We start from the raw sequence: 19,048 nt of genomic DNA, 5'->3' as shown, positions 1-19,048 counted from the left end.
GATGTCCAATTATCTACAGATGGGCTTTGGGTCTCCACTCTGCCCACCGCACCCCCCCTTCATATTGATATAATTTTGTGTTTTGGTTCTTTAATGCCCGATACCTGATCCCATTGACACCTCATGATCACACAGGCTGGTGTGCTTCTTCCATGTGGGTTTTGTTGTTTCTCTGCTAGATGGCCTTTGTTTCTCTTCAAGCCTTTAAGAGACCCCAGACCCTGTATCTTTTGAGAGCCAGGCACCATCAGCTTTCTTCAGCACATTTGCTTATGCACCCATTTTGTTTTCAGTGATCATGTCAGGAAGATGAGCAGCACAGAATGCTGGTTTATTAGAACAAAGTATTCTTGCATTGAGAGTGTACTTGAGTAGAGGCCCAGTGTCCATCTGCTAACTTAATACTTAACATGTGTACATAGATCTATTTCCCTATCATTATATATAAATATATTTACATATGTACATAGATCTATTTCCCTATCATTATATATAAATATATTTACATATGTACATGCCTGTATTAAGACCTCTGTAAAATTCCTTTGCCTCCTAGTTCTTTCCTCTATTTCCTTTTACTTTCCTCGTGTCCCACTATCATGTTTGGCCTTCAGTAGGGTTTCAGTAAGTCCTCTCAGCTACATTGCCTTTGATCAAGCCCACCAGGCATCCTATGCCCTCTACACCTTCGATTTTAGATCACTTGTAGTTCCCTTGTCCCTGGGTAGGTTGGCACCCCTCTTCCTTTGCCTCACCTCCCCCTCTCCTGTGCCATCCTGATATTGAGGGTTTTTTTATGTAGATGAGCTTCTATGATTATTTGCTCAACATAGAGGTTGAATAAGTATGGTGAGAGGATACAACTCTGATACACACATTTCTTGATTTTAAAGAAGCAAATATTTCCTTTTATTTAAACTTCTTCTTGGTATATATCTAGATTCTCAAGGAGCACATTGAAGACTTCTAAATTTCTCATTCATCTCATTGTTATTCAAAGTTTGTTATGATCCACTGTTGAATGCCTTTACAGAGTCAAACACAAGTAAACATCTTTTAGGATTCTCTATTTTCAGCCAAGATCCATCAGCAATGACATCCCTAATGGCACATCCTCTTGAATTTGGCGTATTTTTTATTTTACTATATTTTAAGCAGTTGTATTGGCACTTCATCCACATATAATACCATTCAATTATTCAATCAAATCAAGAAGTGTTGTACACTCATTACAACAATCAATTTTAGAATATTTTATTCTTCTATGTACTTAGTGCTTTTTTTAAAATTTGTGGCAAAAATATACACAACAAAACATTCTACAATTCAACAACTTCTTAATATATAATTCATTGCCATTGATTATACTCTTTGTGTTGTACACCCATAATTGATAACCTTTTCCAAATTATTCCACCACCGTTTATATAAACCCAATGCCCCCTAAGGAAATAGTCTTCCTCCTTCACGCATGGTAACCAGGGGTCAGGTTTGGTTTCTCACATATCATAAAATAGTCTTCCTCCTTCACGCATGGTAACCAGGGGTCAGGTTTGGTTTCTCACATATCATAAACTACCCTAACTAAATAGCTTTTTTAATGAGTTGAATATCCACCCAGCTTGATTTTCTAGAACCTTCTTGTCCATGTGCTGTTGTAACCTTTTAAAAATCATCTTCAGTAAAAGTTTACTTGCATATGATATTAATGATGGTTTCCAACAATGTAAAAAATTGTTTGAGAATAATGATATTTATGGCATCCTTTATGATTATCTTTCCTGAAAATGTGTTTAAATATAGAGATCTCCCAGTAGGTTGGCCAGGAAACTCTTCTAAATTTCGTGGTGAGTGCTTCCAGTGCTTCATCAGTTTTTTTATGTACTTCGATTGGTATTGCAACAATTCCTGGAGTCTTTGGTTTTTGGATATCTTCAGTGCAGCTTCGACTTCTCCCTACAATATCGTTGGCCTTGACCATATGCTATATCATGAATGGTGAAAAGGTCACCAGTTTCTTTTGGTACAACGACTCTGTATCTTCTTCTGCTTCTTTCTCTGATCTTACTTTGCTGCTTCCTGTATCATTCCACATTTGTCCCACAGAAGCTTTCAATTATCACAGCTAGAGGCTTCAACAATGTTTTCAGTTCTTTCAGATTAAGATAAGCTGATTGTGTTCATGTGTTCATCCCTTTAGTTTTCTTAATTCCAGGTCTTTGCATATCTCATTATAATGTTTTACATTTTCTTCCCAAGAGGTCTTTAAATTTTTCTTTTCAGTTCTTTTAATTAGTCATTTCCTCGATTTGCATTTAGCGACTCCATATGCAGGAGTAAATCCAAGAGTCTCTTCTGACATCCATTTTTATCTTTTCTTTTTTGTGAACTTTATCATTTTTTCATATACGATGTTCTTGACATTATCTCACAGCTTTTCAGGTCTTCTGTCAATAGTGTTCAATGTATCAAATCTGTTTTTGAGATATTCTCTCTCAGATGGTATATACTCAAGGTTGTATTTGGCTCTCATGGATTTATTTTCATTTTCTTCAACTTCAACCTGAACTTACAAATGAGCAATTGATGGTTCCTGTCAGTCCCTGGCATTGTTATGGTTGATAATATTGGGTATTTCCATTATGTCGTCCTACAAAATATAGTGTATTTGACTCCTGTATCTTCCATCTGGTGACATCTACCTGTATAGCCACATTAATAATGTTGAAAAGAGTATTTTCAATAAGTCTTTAATATTGCAAATTTCTATAATGTGATCCCAGCTTTGTTTCTATCAGCAAGGTGATATTTTCTAATCACTGTTCTTTCTTCCTTTTTTCTAATGTTTTATCAATGTATTGATTGCATATTTGATAAGTTTTAGACTGAACACATGGGTAGTATTCTTCAATTTCTTCAATGCTAACTTTTATGGTTGGCACATAAATTGGAATAATAGTTGTAACAACTGGTCTTCCTTATAGGTATAGAGATGTTGTCCTTGACCCTTTGATTTCCTTCATTCTTCTTTTGAACACATTATTGAAGCTGTTGTTCAATCTAATAGCTGATGGGATTCCTAATTTCTTCTGATACTCCTTTATAGTTCATTGAACACTAGCTTCTTCTCTATCCCTTCAATTTTGAAATGTCCACTTCTAATTTTCTCATAATACTTCTTCTAGGGTAATGATCACTTTGCTTACATTACTTCTGGCCCTAGTCTGCTCATCTCTGTTTCATTCAACACTATTTTTATTGTCTGTCTTCTTTCTCAAACCTATTGTTAACCAGTATCCAGTTATATTTACTGTTTTTCTATATTTAAAAGGTTATCCTATCTTAATTTGAAACCAGAGTACCATTAATTATAGAAAACTATAGTCAATTGCACCTTGTGCATTCATTCAGGTAAATTGTTTTAAATGTCGGAAATATCTATTAAAATGTAAATTGACAAGTAGCAGGTGACAATGCTATAAAATTTACAGAATGAAATTCATGACTGCTTTCTGCGGTTATTGTTATAAAATCAGCAAAGCTAATTTCTAAAATCTATCATGGTGAAACAGGATTTTTAACTTAACATTCTAGCTTTGCTGCTATCATAGCTTCAGAAATCTTCCTTCTTTGACATTAGAATATTTTCTGTATCTTTATAATATCTATCCACCCTATTGATAGCTTTAAGGATCTCTAGGGAAGAAAAAACTTCTATTCTTATTATCAAAATATACCTTGCTGTCTTCTCAAAAAAATTGCTCAGGACTCATCAATAAAAGGTTTCTCAGAATATTAAACTCTGATCTCAGAAAAATTATGTATCTTTCATGTATTTTTTTTAAATCTTCATATTTTCAACAGAGGTGAATGAATTATTTTGTTAAATTAAATGACTCTAATTTGGTTCATTTTTAAATCCCAACTTAATTCTAGCTTGAGTGAGCTCATGAGAGGAAGTCAAATGTGTGTGTCGATTCCAAGAGGTATAAATGATGAAGTTTCCTTAATGAATTATTTTGCCCCATCTTTCAGTTCCATTCTACTGCCACGACAAGCTATTTGTGTCTATGATTTAAAATTATGGACCTAGTTTCGTGAGACTCAAGGTAATAATGGGGAAAGTTACACTGCTTTGTAAGCAGAGTAATAATTATGCTCCCGCTTTCGGTAAATTTATCTCTTGTAAAAGGACAATTGTGTTGTGTGCATTTTCCTGTAAAACCATTCATTTAACTACCTACATCCGTACCAAGGAGCTCTTCTACTTTGATCATTCTCAAGCTGAAGGAAAGGATACGAGACTGGCATCCATGAAAAATTCCTAGAGATAAGGCACACCTGAATCTGCACTTTGTGGTTTGTTTGTCTTAATATTGTGGTAAAAGGAACTGTGGTTCATAATGTATTAAGCTTGGAAATACAACTATTTCAAAATCCTATACACAGACTAAAAATTATGTAAACTAATTTTCAGAGTTTGGCCCCAAGAATAATTATCTACATAAATCACTCCAATTTCACATCTCAAAGATTTATTTGAAAATCCCTAAAGCCAAATTTATTTCTTAGATCAAAACATATGCGTTCACGGCTACGTCTTTGCTTATTATATTCTCCTTTCCATTTCCTCCAAGTCTCTAACTCCTACCCTTCCTGCAGAGATATGTATTAAACATTCTGTGCTTATATAAGATTCTTGGTGGCTTAGTGGTTAGGCATTGGGCTGCGAATCACAGGTCGGCGTTTTGAAACCACCAGCCGCTCTGTAAGAGAAAGACGAGGCTTTCTATTCCCATAAAGAGTTACAGTCTCAGAAACTCACAAGGACAGTTCTACCCTGTCCTCCTGTCCCCCTGGAACCATCGTTGTTTTCTTCTCTGGACTGTTTGTCCCACCTATCTTCTCTATATTGACATGTGGAGACAATAATAAGCACATAAGAAAGACAAAGCAAAACAGAACAACAAAAGAAAACTACAACAAAGAAAAGCCTATAAATAGTTCCAGGTCTGTTTTTTGACCTGTAGGAGTGTTTTCCAGTCGAGTTTAATGGGATACCACACCCTGGACCCAAAGTCTATTTTTGGTACTCGCTGGGGACTTCATTGCTTTGCTCCCCTTTCTGCTCGGCTGCTGCACACCCTCAGTGTTTCCCCCACTGTGATGGGGTCAGAGCGGGCACAATTCCCACAGTGTGTCTCCAGTGTTGTCCTCCATAGCACTGTGGGTCAGTAAGGGACATCCTGTCTGTGTCTCATGGTGTGGCCTGCCCTGTGGTTTTCTCTGTGCATTGGGTGCTCTGAGCAGGAATATTGTCCTCAGGGCTTGGTGGGCCAGGATGTGCTCTACTCTCTCTCCTTCCCTCTTTGTTTGCTCTTGTGTGCTTTAATCAGATGCACTCCTCTCCCCAAGCTGTAGTTTCAGTGCTGTCCTTTGAAGTGCATTCTTCCGGGAAAGGAGGTGGTCCATGTAGTTGGAATTGGGGACAACCCCACAGATCTCTCTATTGGTTCTCTGCTTCATACTAGTATGTTGTATTCTTGTATTGGCATACCAGGTTGAAGTCTGGTCCCTCCCTCCCTCCCTTTCCAGTGGAGATATAAACAATACCCTCCCCTTGGGTGGGTTAGTGCCCTGTTCCCCCCGCTACCCATGTCTTCTCTCTCTCTCTCTCTCTCTCTCTCTCTCTCTCTCTCTCTCTCTCTCTCTTTCTTTTCCTTTCCTTTTTAGTTGGCTGCCATATGTTTCTCTGAATTGGATCTGGCCCCTGCTATAGTACCTGGATTTTACCCTAGGAATGTATGTATATAGTAGGTGTTCCGCTATGCCCCTTTTGCATTGTAAGCTTACATCAGCGGATTCGTGTTTTACTTGTCCTTTTGTGCTTGATTTACTTCAATTAACATAATTTCCTCCAATTCTTCCCATGTGGCTATGTGCTTCATGTGTTCATCACTGTTTTTCAGGAATGCGTAGTACTCCATTGTGTGTATGTACAAGTTTTTTAATCTATTCATCCGTTGATGGAAATGTGGGTTGTTCCTTGCGACTGTGAACTGCACTGCAATGAACATTGAAACACAGATGTCTGGCCGTGGTTTATTTCTTGCCTCGTTCAGTATATGCCAATTAGGGGGATTGCTGAGTTGTACAGCAGCTCAATTTCCATCTGTTTTAGACATGGCCAAATTGATTTCAATAATGACTATACATACCTGCAGGTCCACCAACAGTGGGTGAGAGTTCCTATCTCACCACAGACCCTCCAACACTTGTTGATTTCTGATTTTTTGAATTGGGTTATCTTTGAGGGTGTTAGGTGGTATCTCATAGCTGTTTTAATTTGCATTTTTCTTATGGCTAATGATAGGGAACATTTTCTCATATGTTTATTGGCCATTTGGATTTCTGCCCCTGTGAAACTTCTGTTCAGGTCCTTTGCCCACCTCCTCTGTGGGCAGTTAGTTTTTTCTTATTGTAAGCTTGATTTTAATAATAAGACCTTTGTCTGATGTGTCATTGCTAAAGATGTTTTCTCAGTCTGTGAGCTCTATTATTACTCTCTCGTGAATTCTTTCAATGTACACAGGTAAAAACTTTTATGTATTACATTTGTATTATTACTCTGTCGTGAATTCTTTTGATGTACACAGGTAAAGACTTTTATGTATTACATTTATGACCTAAATTGCCTTAAACTTATCACTATTATTATCATTATCATTAAACTAGATGCGTGGGTGATTCAACATTACACTGATTACCAAGGTCGAGTGGGTTGATCCGATTGACTAGACAATTGACCCCCCTCTCTTGTTCTCTCCTGAGTGTTGCCTTCCTAAATTATCAATCTTAGTTGAATATGATGGAATTTAAATTCCATTATAAAACATCTCCAACTCAAGGATCTGATGAGAATAATAATCATAGTGGGCACCTATCCACATGTCAGTGTCCCAGGCATCTCCTATCATCATCTCGCATCCTCGTGTTAGGCCTTTATCAATTATTTTTAATCATCCTTTTTAATACTGGGAAGCTGCGAGTCTGGAAGATTAAATTACTTCTCTAAGGCTCTACTACTAATGGCACAGCAAAGCTGGGACTCGGTTTACAGCCTTCACTTAATCTTATAAACATACCACATGAACTTCATGTGCAATTAAGATTCCTCTCTTTTATCTGTTTTGTAATTAAGGTCTTGAAACAATTACATGTCTGTAACCCAGCCCCTCGATTGCATGTGTTTAATGGTTGTGCTTCGTTTAGTCCATGCATACTCCTAGTGAAAGACAAGGTGTCTCTCCACAGCGGGCACCACGTCCAGTATGTCCTCAGTCTTCTACCTGAGCAAGTGACGACCGTCTGCAAAGTCGGACCGGGCAGCCAGCAAACAGCAGTGAACATTGTTTCTCTGACTCACACCTTCTAACATTGTATGTAGTACTTAGCAATTTGTTAAAAAAAGTATTGTGCTGTCAGCTTTCAGGATGACAAAATGAACTTCAGGGTCTATCTAGACAGTGAAAAGAAAAAGGAGACTGGTTGAAAGTGATGGCCAAGGCCAGCCCTGGAGAAACTATAAAGGGGGCAAAGGTTTTGTTTGGTGTTTTTATATTTACATTTCAGCATCTTTCTCTTCCCCTTTACTACTCCTTAGTAAGCCTCTTATTTTTTATAATCTTTGCTAAATTATTAACTATTAAATAAAACTCTGTTGCTCAAAGTATGAATTCTTCCAAGCAATAATGTACCGATATTTACCAACTCTAAGACAGATACTGTGCAGGGCTGAGGAGCTGGGAAGATGATGTGGTCAGCCGCCGGATCCCGAGTCGTTTCTGTGCCGGGGACATGGTACATGCCTACTTAGTGTCTTTCGATAGTAACAGTAACTTATGAGATTAATAGTATTGTCCACGTTTTACGGGTGAGGAAAATGAGGCTCAGAATGAAGTCCAAACATTCTTAATTTGTTTTTGTTTGAGATTGTTTGTCATTAAAGATCCCAAGTCCATTTTAATCTTACTTTTCCAGTTGTTTTTTTTCTTTCGTTCTTTTTGTTCAAGCTATTTAGACATCTATTTAGGTTGAAGGAATAAGGAATCGGCAAAGGATAATTTTTAAAAAATGAAATATGTTACATATATATACACAGGCCAGCTCAAGAAATGCAATCAACAATAATGTCTTGTTAAACCCTCCATCTCTGGTTCATTTTCTCCCCCCTCCCCCCTCAACAAGCCAACCCACCCCTTTCCCTGTTTCCTTTTGTGTGCTTTTGTGCTTGGTTTACTTCGATTAACATAATTTCCTCCAATTCTTCCCATGTGGCGATGTGCTTCCTGCGTTCATCACTGTTTTTAAGGAATGTGTAGTACTTCATTGTGTGTATGTGCCAGTTTTTTAAGCTATTCATCCATTGATGGAAATTTGGGTTGTTTCTATCCTGTACCACATCCCTGGCCTCCTCATAGACATGAAGTCTTGTCTGTTGGTGTATAAACCATGTTTCTTCTTCTTTGTTTTTCCTTATGACGTGGTGTCAGTAAATATTTATGCTTGTAAAAGTAACTGAGTTTGCTCAGTATAATGCTGTGTCGCTTTGTCTCGCAGTGTTTAAGAGAGTTGTCATCGTTTTATATCAATGTGTTATCTTCCAGAGTATGAATGTTCCAGAGCTCGTTTATCCATTTCTCTATAATTGGGGGTTGGGGTGTGTTCCATGGTTTGGGGTGTGCACATGTCTGATCTGTTAACCCAGTAGAGAGATTTCGGGATTGTAGGGGTCTTGTATCTGCATTTGTTTAAGGCCGGGCCCTACTGATTTCCACGGTGATTGTACAATTCTACAGTCCCGCCAGCACTATAAAAAACATTCCTATCTCTTCAAATCCTCCCCAGCCTTTATTATTTCCTGGAATTATTTTATTGAGTTTTGCCAAAAATGCTGTTGTGAGGTGATGTTTTGTTGTTTTAATTTGTATTTCTCCTATTGCTATTGATCTTGAACATTTCTTCATATGGTTGCTGACTGCCAGGATATTGCCTTTGGTATATTGTCTATTCATGTCTTGTGCCCATTTTTTTTAATTGGGTTATTTGTCTTTTTCTTGTTATGATGTAGTTTTCCATAGATTTTGGAGCTCAGCCCTTTAGCTGATGTATTATTGCTGAATTTTCCCCCCCAATGTATGAGTTCTCTGTTGAATCTTCTGATTAATTCTTTTGATGCGCATGAGTCTCATATTTTTAGTATGTCCCAGTTCTTTATTTTGTTTTCTATGGTATGGATATTTTTCATTACATGTTTATGCCTTATATTAAGGTCCTTAATTTTATTCCTGTTTATTCATTGGAGGTCTTAATAAGTGTGTGATTTATCTTTAGGTCTTTGATCCTTAAGTTCATTTTTCTGCATGGTGTGAGGTGTTGGTCCTCTTTCATTCTTTTGCAGGTGAAGGTCTAGGTTGTCCAGCACCATTTGGGGAAATGGTTATCTATTGTTCATTTAATGTGCTTTAAGCCTTTATAAAAAATCAGGTGTCTCTGGGCACTTGGTTGTATTTCTAGGTTCTCAATTCAAATCCATTGGTCTTCATATATATCCTTATACCAGTATAAGTATACTATAAGTATATCAGTATCAGAACAACATCAGATTACCATGGCTATTTTATAGTAGGTTTTAAGGTCTAGGATTGAAAGGCATCCTACTTTATTTTTATTTTTATTTTTTAATAATGCTTTATTTACTCTGGGTTTCCTTCCTTTCTTTATAAAGATGAGTTTTTCCATTTCTTTGGAAACTTGTGGTGGGATTTGGATTGAAATTGCATGGAATTTATAAAGAATTTTTGGTAATATTGACATTTCCACAATGTTAATCTGCTCATCCAAGAACATGGTAACTTGTTACATTTGTGTATGTGCTTTTCTATGGTAGACAAAGCCATGATCTCCAATCTTATACACACCCACAGTCCTAGTTTGGTTCATGATTTAACCATGTTGCTTTGAACTGTTTTGTTCTTGTCTTAATTTTTCTAGAGCCATTGTAACAGAAATGCCTCAAGCAGTTGACTCTGAGGAAAAGAAACTTATTTTTTCATGGTTCAGGAGGTTAGGTGCCTGAATTCTGGGCACCAGTTATAGTGGAAAGTTCTCTATCAGTTTGGGGTCTTTGTCATTTTTTACTTAAGCTGTTTATATTTTTTGTTTGACCCTTTATCTCACATTTAAACTGTCAAAGCTCACATTTCTTTAAATGGTCAGTCCTTGGTTAATCACTAATGGTAAATGAATATTTATGATTTATAGTCTCTTTGTAGTCTATTCCTCCCACAATGCTCCTCTTGAATAAGAATAGGATGACCCAACAGCCCAGTAGAATGTAGCACTAATGTGAAAAGGGAGATGAGTCTATGTCTTATTTCGTTTCAGGAGTCTCGGTGCTTTTGATTTCAGATTCAGAGGTAGGAGCCTGACATTCATATGGCACCTATCACTGTCTTCCCTGCTTGTGTCTGCTTCTATAGCTAAACTGCTCTCTTTTATCATTCAGAAGTTATTAAGTTTGGGGCACATCCACACCTTAAACTGATCGTGGCTGTATTAACATGTCAAAGAAAAACATATTTCTAAATAGAATTATAGCCACAGGTATGTGGGTTAGTATTCATATTTTGATGAGACACAATCAAATCTATAGCAGTTATTTTCTTGGTTCTTGAAAAATCCCACATTGTCCATACCCTAGTCCTGCCCATATCTGCCTACCTGTCTTTCAAAATTATTTTCCCTGCTATTTCATTTCAAACAACTTTTCTTTCATAGGTCAGATGGAATCATTTATGAGAGCCCTGTGCAGTTAGTATCCTACAAGTTCCTCTTAACATAGTTCCCTCTATTTCCGCTTAATTCTCTTCAAGAAGCCCAGGTGGCCAGAGGGTTAAGCCTTGGGCTGTGTCTCAAACCAGCCAGTCACTCCTCAGGAAAACTCAGGCATTCTACTTCCATAAAGAGTTACTGCCTCAGAAATCCTAGGAAGCTGTACGGTCACTAAGAGTAGCACTTGACTCGGTGGTATTAGTCATTTTTGCATGTGCAATTATCCATTCATTGTCTGTTTTTCAGGAAGATAAGCTCTATGAGGGCAAGAACAAAGTCTCGCATATTTTTGGCTCCCTGGCCCTTAGTACGGTGCCCATAACCTAAAAGGCATTCGATCAACATTAGCTGATTGAAGTGCTTAATGAAGTTACTTCCAAATTAGAAAAAAATAAATTAAAACAAGACTTTTAAATTATGTGTGGCTTGATTGCTATTTGGCATTCTTTACTTAGGCTGCTGCTTTGTGTTTGATGTGGTGCTTCTAACTGCTGTTGTTATAACTTTTTATTACGCTCCACAGGGGCTCCTAGTACATTGTCTAATGAATTTGAAAAACACAGCAAGAGTACAGCTTGACTTCGTCCTAAAATAACATGTTTATCGTTCCTTTAAAAATGAGCAGCTGGAATTTGGAAGTGATTGGAATGTGGAACTGGTACAGCCAGTGGTGTATAATTATTAGAATGTGTCTGCTCCTTACAGGAATTCCGATCTGAGAAACAAAAGTGCTCATCAAATTTCTATAAACTCTTTTAATGTTAACTATGCTCTAATGTCTGTCGATAAAATCAGTGCTCTCTTTCCTCACTGGGCATGCTGGTCAAGGCTGAAAATAAAATCACCATTTACTAGCTCTATGTACTAAACCATTTAAGCACCTCCTCGGAATCTCCATTTTCTCATTCTAAACCAAAGCAACACCCAACTGCTGCCATTGAGTAGACAGAATTGAGCCGCCTTATAGGCTTGTTAAGGCTGAACTCTTTATGGAAACACCTTTTCTGCAGTGGAGTGGTGGAGAAATTTGAATTGCCAGCCTTTGAGTTAGCAGCCAAGTCCTTGAACCACGGTGTCACCGGGGCTCCTCCTTTCTTGATAGGGACAGCAACCCCACCTGCCACATCGGGCTCGTGGAAGAATGAAATGGTACGTAAAGTATCTAAATATGTGAAATATTTAGAAATGTGTCTGGAACCCAGCTGGTGATATCTAAGGGTCGGTTACTATAAATCATTCTATCTCTAGCAAACAGAAAACTTACCAAACAAGATTAAAGAAAAGTGAAAATTAAAGCTATAAGCCCCTTCTGAGTTCTTTCTTTGATCATTCTGGTGTATCCCTTTCAAATTAGCATTATTTTCTACTAGGTTGCTGGGTCAGCCTCTCTTGATGAAAGAGGAGGAGAGCAGTGGGAGGGATAGTTTACAAAGAGTCTGCATCTTCATTTCCCATTCATGATGAATCAAGGACTGAAACGTGAGCCTTGGCAGCTTACATGTGAGATAAGGGATCAAACCAGCTTCAGTAAAAAATATGACAATAACAACAACAAACTGCAAAGGCGATCACAAGGTCTCCATTCTTTTATTTAGCATCCACGATTCCAGACCTACCCAGGATCCCAGGTGCTATCTGGGGTATGTGTTGGGCTGTTAACAGCACAGTCAGAAGTTTGAATCCACCAGCCTCTGCACAGGAGAAAGGCGAGGCTTTCTGCTCTTGTAAAGAATTACAGCCTCAGGATTACAAGGGGGTAGTTTTACTCTGTCCTGCAGGATCACTCAATGGCAGTGGACTACTGACCTGAATCCTTGGGTTATGGAAACAGCCCTACTAACCTAAAAACTGGTTGTTTAAATCTCCTGAGAACTGCCTCACAATATACTTCTGAAACACCACAACCAAGGGGAACTCTGTGGAGTTGAGTGCTACTCTGACACCCAAGGGCTCCCATGTATCAAAACCAACTCACATCATTTTTATATACTTAGAGAACATATACTTCAATACTGACAGCCACGTACATCAGAACACACATTGTCTGGTCCTGCACCATCTCCACAATCGTTGGTATACTCAAGTCCCTCTTAGTGTCCACTGCGGGGTCTGCGTGCCTTCCCTCACATGGAGGTCACATTCTAACTCTCTGTATAACAACGGTTCCATAAATACATACGTACAAATGGCACTTAACCAGGCCTAAGGAAGACTTCCCGCCACAGGAGATTCTCAAACTGAATCTAGGAGAATAAGTAGGAGTTATCTAAGCAGGATGAGCAGAAGTAATGGTGGAGGACCTTAGATAAGGTGGAATTTCATGTTAGAAAACTTAGAGGCAGCAGAGTTTGATATGCTAGAGAATAGAAATGTAAGTGCCATGTGACGAGAGCTTAGAACGTGAAGGTAAAGCAGTAACAATGGTCTCTGTACATAAGTGAGCGAATAGGATGACTCAGAGTGACTGAAATTTCTAAATAGATTTTGAGTGCAATGTAGCACCCAAATGAGAAAGGATACACTAAAAGAAGTCAGGTTGGATTAGAGGTTGGTGAGTTCCATTTGAATATTTTGAGTTTGAAGTACAAAATTAAGGCAGAACAAACCAGAAGACAGGTAGGCATGAGCACCTGAAGCCTGATGTGTTTAGTCAGATGCAAACATTTGAATCTCACCAGCACACCCACCCTCGACCACTGAGTCAATTCCTACTGACAGCAACCCTGTAGAACAGAGTAGAACTGACCCCTAGAGTTCCTGAGACTATAAATCTTTATGCGAGCAAACAGCCTCATCTATCTCACATGGAGCAAATGGTGGGTTTGAACATCGACTTTGAGTTGCAGCCCAATGCTTAACCCACTGCACCACCAAAGCTCCTTCATCGCCTTGCAGGTGGGAGTTAAAGTGTTATGAGTTGATTGCATCATGCACAGAGACTATGGAAGTATCATTATATCATGCACAGAGATGATGGAAGTATCATGGTCTCATACACAGAGATGATGGAAGTATCATTGTATCGCGCACAGACATGATGGAAGTATCATTGCATCATGCATAGAGATGATGGAAGTATCATTGCATCATGCACAAAGAGCTTTGGTGGTGTACTGATTTAAGCTGTGGGCTACTGAGAGATTGGTAATTCAAGCCTAGCAGCTGTTCCATTGGAGAAAGTGGAAGCTGAGCTCCCATAAAGATTTACAGTCTAGAAAGCTCTAGAGAGCAGTCCCTACTCTGTCCTAACGGGTCACTGTGAGTCACCACGACTCAGTGACATGAAAGATTTTATCTGAAGTCTCCCTCAACCTAAACCCCATGGTGTTTTCTTCCGTCTGTACGTGATTATCTAATACTGGTGTGCTCAGACTTGGGTTTTATATATACATAAAACAGTTGAGAGTATTAAAATTGTTCGTTTTGAAATGGCTTTTTATTACATCCTCTATGTCAACTTGACCTTTAATGGTTACAATTAGCATTCACTGAACCTTTTATTTTTAAGGGAAAGGTACTTAGTATCTAAATAGAACAGTTCATTATACAATTGTGATATGAAATCCAAGTCACATTAACCCCAGATTGCCACCTAATCAAAGGAAACATAGAAATTTAGAGCTTCAAGGGAACAATAGAAATGATCTATTCAAGGTCAATCTTCTTACCATGAAAAATTTTAAAGACCTTTCTTTCTGGGATTACTAAGAAACTATAAATCCTGGGCTCCAGATTCCTGGACTAGCCTCTTTCCTCCCTGCACACCGTCCACCCTTCATCCCTCTGCTGTCTGATGCTTTCATGGACACCCTTTACTTTCTTTTTCCAATCTGTAAATGACGGCTTAGCTTGGACTCGGATGGCTGCCATGCTATCTCTATGCTTCCCCGGGAGAGGCTCTAAGAACGGCAAGGACTCCGACCGGGCCTTCTCTTGATTTGTGTTTAACTTTCAGACTGCTCCTGTGGTAAGCAAAATGTACCTGAAGAGACAATTGTACAACTTTGTGGTGTCTTCTGGGAGCCAGATGTCCACGACCGGCTTTGTATCCACATTTTCTTTCCCTCATCTAATCCCTTTCTGCTCTGTCACGGGGCTCACATACAAAACCCAAACCAAGTTCACTGCCAGTGAGTCTATGTTGACGTGTATCGACTTTACCCTGGTCTTCTTTCTGTATCCTAGATTCTGGAAGACTCCCCAAAGCCTCAGTCGTCTCCATCACATTAGGTGGCGTGCTCATTGGCAGCCTGGCAGCACTGGCCTGGGTGGTCATTTGCAAATGGTGAGTCCCACATTCCTCGCTTGTTACCTTGAACAAGAGGCAATTTTCTCTCCTCAGGGCACGGCCAGTAATGAAGGTTTTTTTAAATTATTCTGAATCTACTATGGATTACAAGTGTCACAAATTCATGTATCTCGATACAATATATTGGACTTTCTAGTTTGTCTATTATCCTTGAAGTAATGAAGGAGTGAATGATCATTAGTAAATTTTCAGTTGAATCATAGATCTACAGATCGAGAATCTTTGATATGGAAGACGGGTAATTTTAGGTCTTTTAATTGAAATATTCTCTTGTTAGGAGTAAAAATGTCTACAAAGCTTTCTCAAAATAGAAGGGGAGAGAAAAACTCATCTGTGGTAGAAGTTGTACCCTTCATCTGTGTGTGCTCCCTCACGGGTGAGCCACTCAGCAATTTAAGTTGGACTTCAGTGATAGAAATGGCAGTGCAATTGCAAAGTTCAGCCACAGAATCTGAGTGTTCCTCGTCGCTGGCGGGACTGTCACTCCGTCCCAGCTGGGAGGCGTTTTCTCGGAGAGGGAGGATATCAGTTGAGCCAAGTTTCTCTAACTCTGAAGTAAAATCAACTTCTACGCCCTGTTGCCCTTTTTTACTTTGTAACTGTTTAGAATAAAATTCTTTGAGTTTTGCTTAATTTTTCAAAGCACAATTGCTTATTTTAAATTGAAGGGTAGAGCAAAACATCAAGAAACAAGAGAATCAGCTACTTCATAACCTATGACCCCACCCCAGCGACACATATGGAACCTATATGCCACATTCCTGTCCACCACCAGACTTTCCGCACATGGTTAAATTAAGTTCTGCACAAAATGGCACCACCATTCGCTCTTTCAAACCAACTCTCCGACTTCCTTTAAAATACACGTCTGATCTGTGATGTTTAACACCTGCTTCACTCTTCCATTCTCTTTGTACCACAATGCTCCCAGTATGGCTTGAGCACACACATCCTTATATTAAATTCAGATAATAACTAGGGGGAAAGTCTTCGAGTAGAAGGCTGAAAATAATGATACCTACTAGTTGTGTCCTATTCTATGCCAAGTGATTTTTAACCACGGTCTTACTTAATCAGCCCCGGCTGTCCTGTTGGGTAAGCATTAGACCGCTAACCCAAGGTCAGAAGGTCAAGAGCACCAATTTCCCTACCAGACAAAGATGAACCTTTCTGCTCTCATAAAGATTTGCAGCCTTGGAAACCTCACATAGGTTTTTATAATGGACTCTACAGCAGGGGAGTTTATTAATGACCGGAGTTAAGTAGTATTATTATGTCCATTTTCAGTGTGTCATCCTATGATTGAGCTAGAGTCTGAGAAGTAGCAAAGTGGGTTTGTAAGTCTCAGATTTGTCTGATACTAAAAGTCGTATATTTGGGCGTGATGTCCTTCTAATTCGCTTTAAAGTTGACCTTAGAACACAAGCATGATGAGGTGGTCTAGTTGCTGTTAGCTGCTACAGAATCACCTCCTCTCCTAATAAGCCCAAGCACAATCAAATTAAATGCTATCTGATCCTGTGCCATCCCATGATGGTTGCAAATTGGACCTACTGTGGTCCCTGAGGTTTCCATTGTCTACTTGGAAGTATAATGCCAGGACTTTCTTCCTAGTTCCTTTACTCTGGACACTCCACTGAAAACTTTCCAGCATCTAGGAACACACACACACACACACACACTTCCACTGACAGATAAGTGGTGACTGTGCATGAGGTAAATTGGGTAGAAATTGAAACAAGGTCTCCTGCATGGAAGGCATTTTGAGTTATCATTGATTGTGAATTTGACACGTATCTTCTCTGTAGGGCTATACTGCTTACTTTTTCACGGGGCAACATGTGTATCAGACATAGTCTCATAAAGCTCATTCTAACTTACTTAAAATAACATCAAGACAGTGTGCCTAGTTTTATATATTAGTTGCAAGAAATATACCATGTGTTATAAGAATCATTTGATCTAAAAAAAGTATCTATTACAATAATTAAAAACCTTTGCAAGCCATAAGTAGAGGAAGCAATGAAAATTAAATAGACTTTAGGCAAACAAACTCAAATTAGCTGAGTTCAGTAATCATACTACTAAATGTGCATATTATGAAAGCTAATATTACTATAATTTAGTGTTCACATGCAATTTTATATTTGTAAACATCTGCATAAACCCTATAACCTTATCATTATAAAATGTTAGTACCTCCAGCTTTCACTTATAAGAATAATAACTGTTTTTCTTAAGATTGACAAGTAGAGATTAAACAAATACCTTTCAAAGGAAAATTGAGAGAGAAGTATACTGCTATATTGAATTTTGGAGTCCAGAGTCTTAAAAATGTGTTACCAAGCATCAATTTATTTTAAAAACTGCTACTTAGTCTAATGACATGAAAGGCGGATAATAACAAGCGAAACACTTTTGTGAAGGGGAAACACAGAGCGAGGAAGAGCTGAGTTTTCCTTTAATGTTGTTATTAAGAACTACTGTTGAGTCCGTTTTTTGACACCATGAGACACAGAAGAATGGCGCCTTCCATTGTTCTAATCTTGACAAAGCAAATCGCCAAGTCTTTCCCCAGTGGAGTATGTTTAAACCACCCACCTTTCATTTTAGCAGCTAACCCTTCAGTATTGTGCCGCCAGGACTCCGCTTTAATCAAAAAACAAAAAAACCATAGCCGGATGAAAGTTGCTCTGCACAAATCTCACCTAAAATTACTGCAGCAGCTGCCTATATGTGTTTGGCTGTATTCTCTAGAGAAGAAAAACCAATGACACTTACATAAGAAAGAAATTTCTATCAAGAGAAAGCAGCTCATACAGCTGCCGATGAAGGCGAACCCAGCCTGGCTCAAGTCAGATGCTAAGCCGGAGGCCCATCCAGACTCATGCAGCTGCAAAGGCCAATGAATCAGGAGGCAGGAAGATGAACCAGAAAGCAGGCTGGTGGATGCCAAGTAAAATGAATCCAAGGTTGGAAGGCAACATGGCAGGCCACTGACAGCTGCTAAGTTAGCAGGCAAATACATGTTACGCCACTGGACCACGTCCCAAGATGTCAGATACAAGATTCAGGCCATGAGGAAGAACAAAAAAGAGAGGGTGCAATTGATGTATAGAATGTTGTAAGAGCCCCCAATAAAATGATTTTTTTAAAAAGGAAGAGGGTGCTCTCTATTCAAAAATATGATGTAGGCCCTACCCTCAAGGAAACATCATCAAGTTGTGACATGAATAAGGGGTGTTGCACTACACCCTAATAATCACACAGTTTTCTACATTATGGTAAGTCCCTTGATGAGGGAGGCCTTACTGGCTGCTAATCACAAATCAGCACTGAGAACCATCAGCCATTCTGAGAGAGACAAAGGAGGCATTCTACTCCTGTGGCAACTCTACGGGCAGTTCTACACTGTCCTGCAGGGAGCTGTGCAGATACATTGACTAGATAACAGTGGGTTTTTTCAGGTTTGGGTGCTATTTTAAGTCCAAGACTGTGCATTTGGGGACTGCAATTATTAACATAAACATTCCAAGCTGTGAAACATGAACATCAATGTGTCTTTATTTTTAAAAAGCCCAAAACTTAAAAATTAGATTTAGCTCCATTAAATGTACTCATGTATCAATTTTCTTTACACTACTATTAAAATATCCCCAAGGTTTTTCCCATGTATTTCATTGAACTATTTCTACCAAGGTAAACTACTTTCTGTGTACCTTTTATAACAGGCAATTTGATTTGTTATTCAGTTCTTTTGCTAATATCAATTTTCCCACTTATAGCTTCTAACCTTCTAAATGTTCCCTTTTTTTTTTTTTATATCTATAGTCGAGATTTCATAGG

General features: G+C 38.6%; 1 protein-coding gene across 1 annotated transcript in view; it reads left to right on the top strand.

The window, feature by feature from the left end:
• TPO (thyroid peroxidase) overlaps nt 1-15,182 on the top strand; it is a 183,442-nt gene extending 168,260 nt beyond the window's left edge. Inside the window, exon 14 of the mRNA XM_004709831.1 lies at nt 15,079-15,182. Within this exon, the coding sequence (XP_004709888.1) occupies nt 15,079-15,182 (104 nt within the window). The remainder of the gene's footprint in view (nt 1-15,078) is intronic.
• The last annotated feature ends 3,866 nt before the right edge of the window (nt 15,183-19,048 follow it).

The sequence above is a fragment of the Echinops telfairi genome, unplaced genomic scaffold, assembly GCF_000313985.2.
Source record: "Echinops telfairi isolate 266 unplaced genomic scaffold, ASM31398v2 ScPeMD7_3509;HRSCAF=4178, whole genome shotgun sequence".
Lineage (NCBI taxonomy): Eukaryota > Metazoa > Chordata > Mammalia > Afrosoricida > Tenrecidae > Echinops > Echinops telfairi.
Note: the sequence above shows the minus strand (reverse complement) of the source record. Positions and strands in the feature narration are given on the sequence as shown.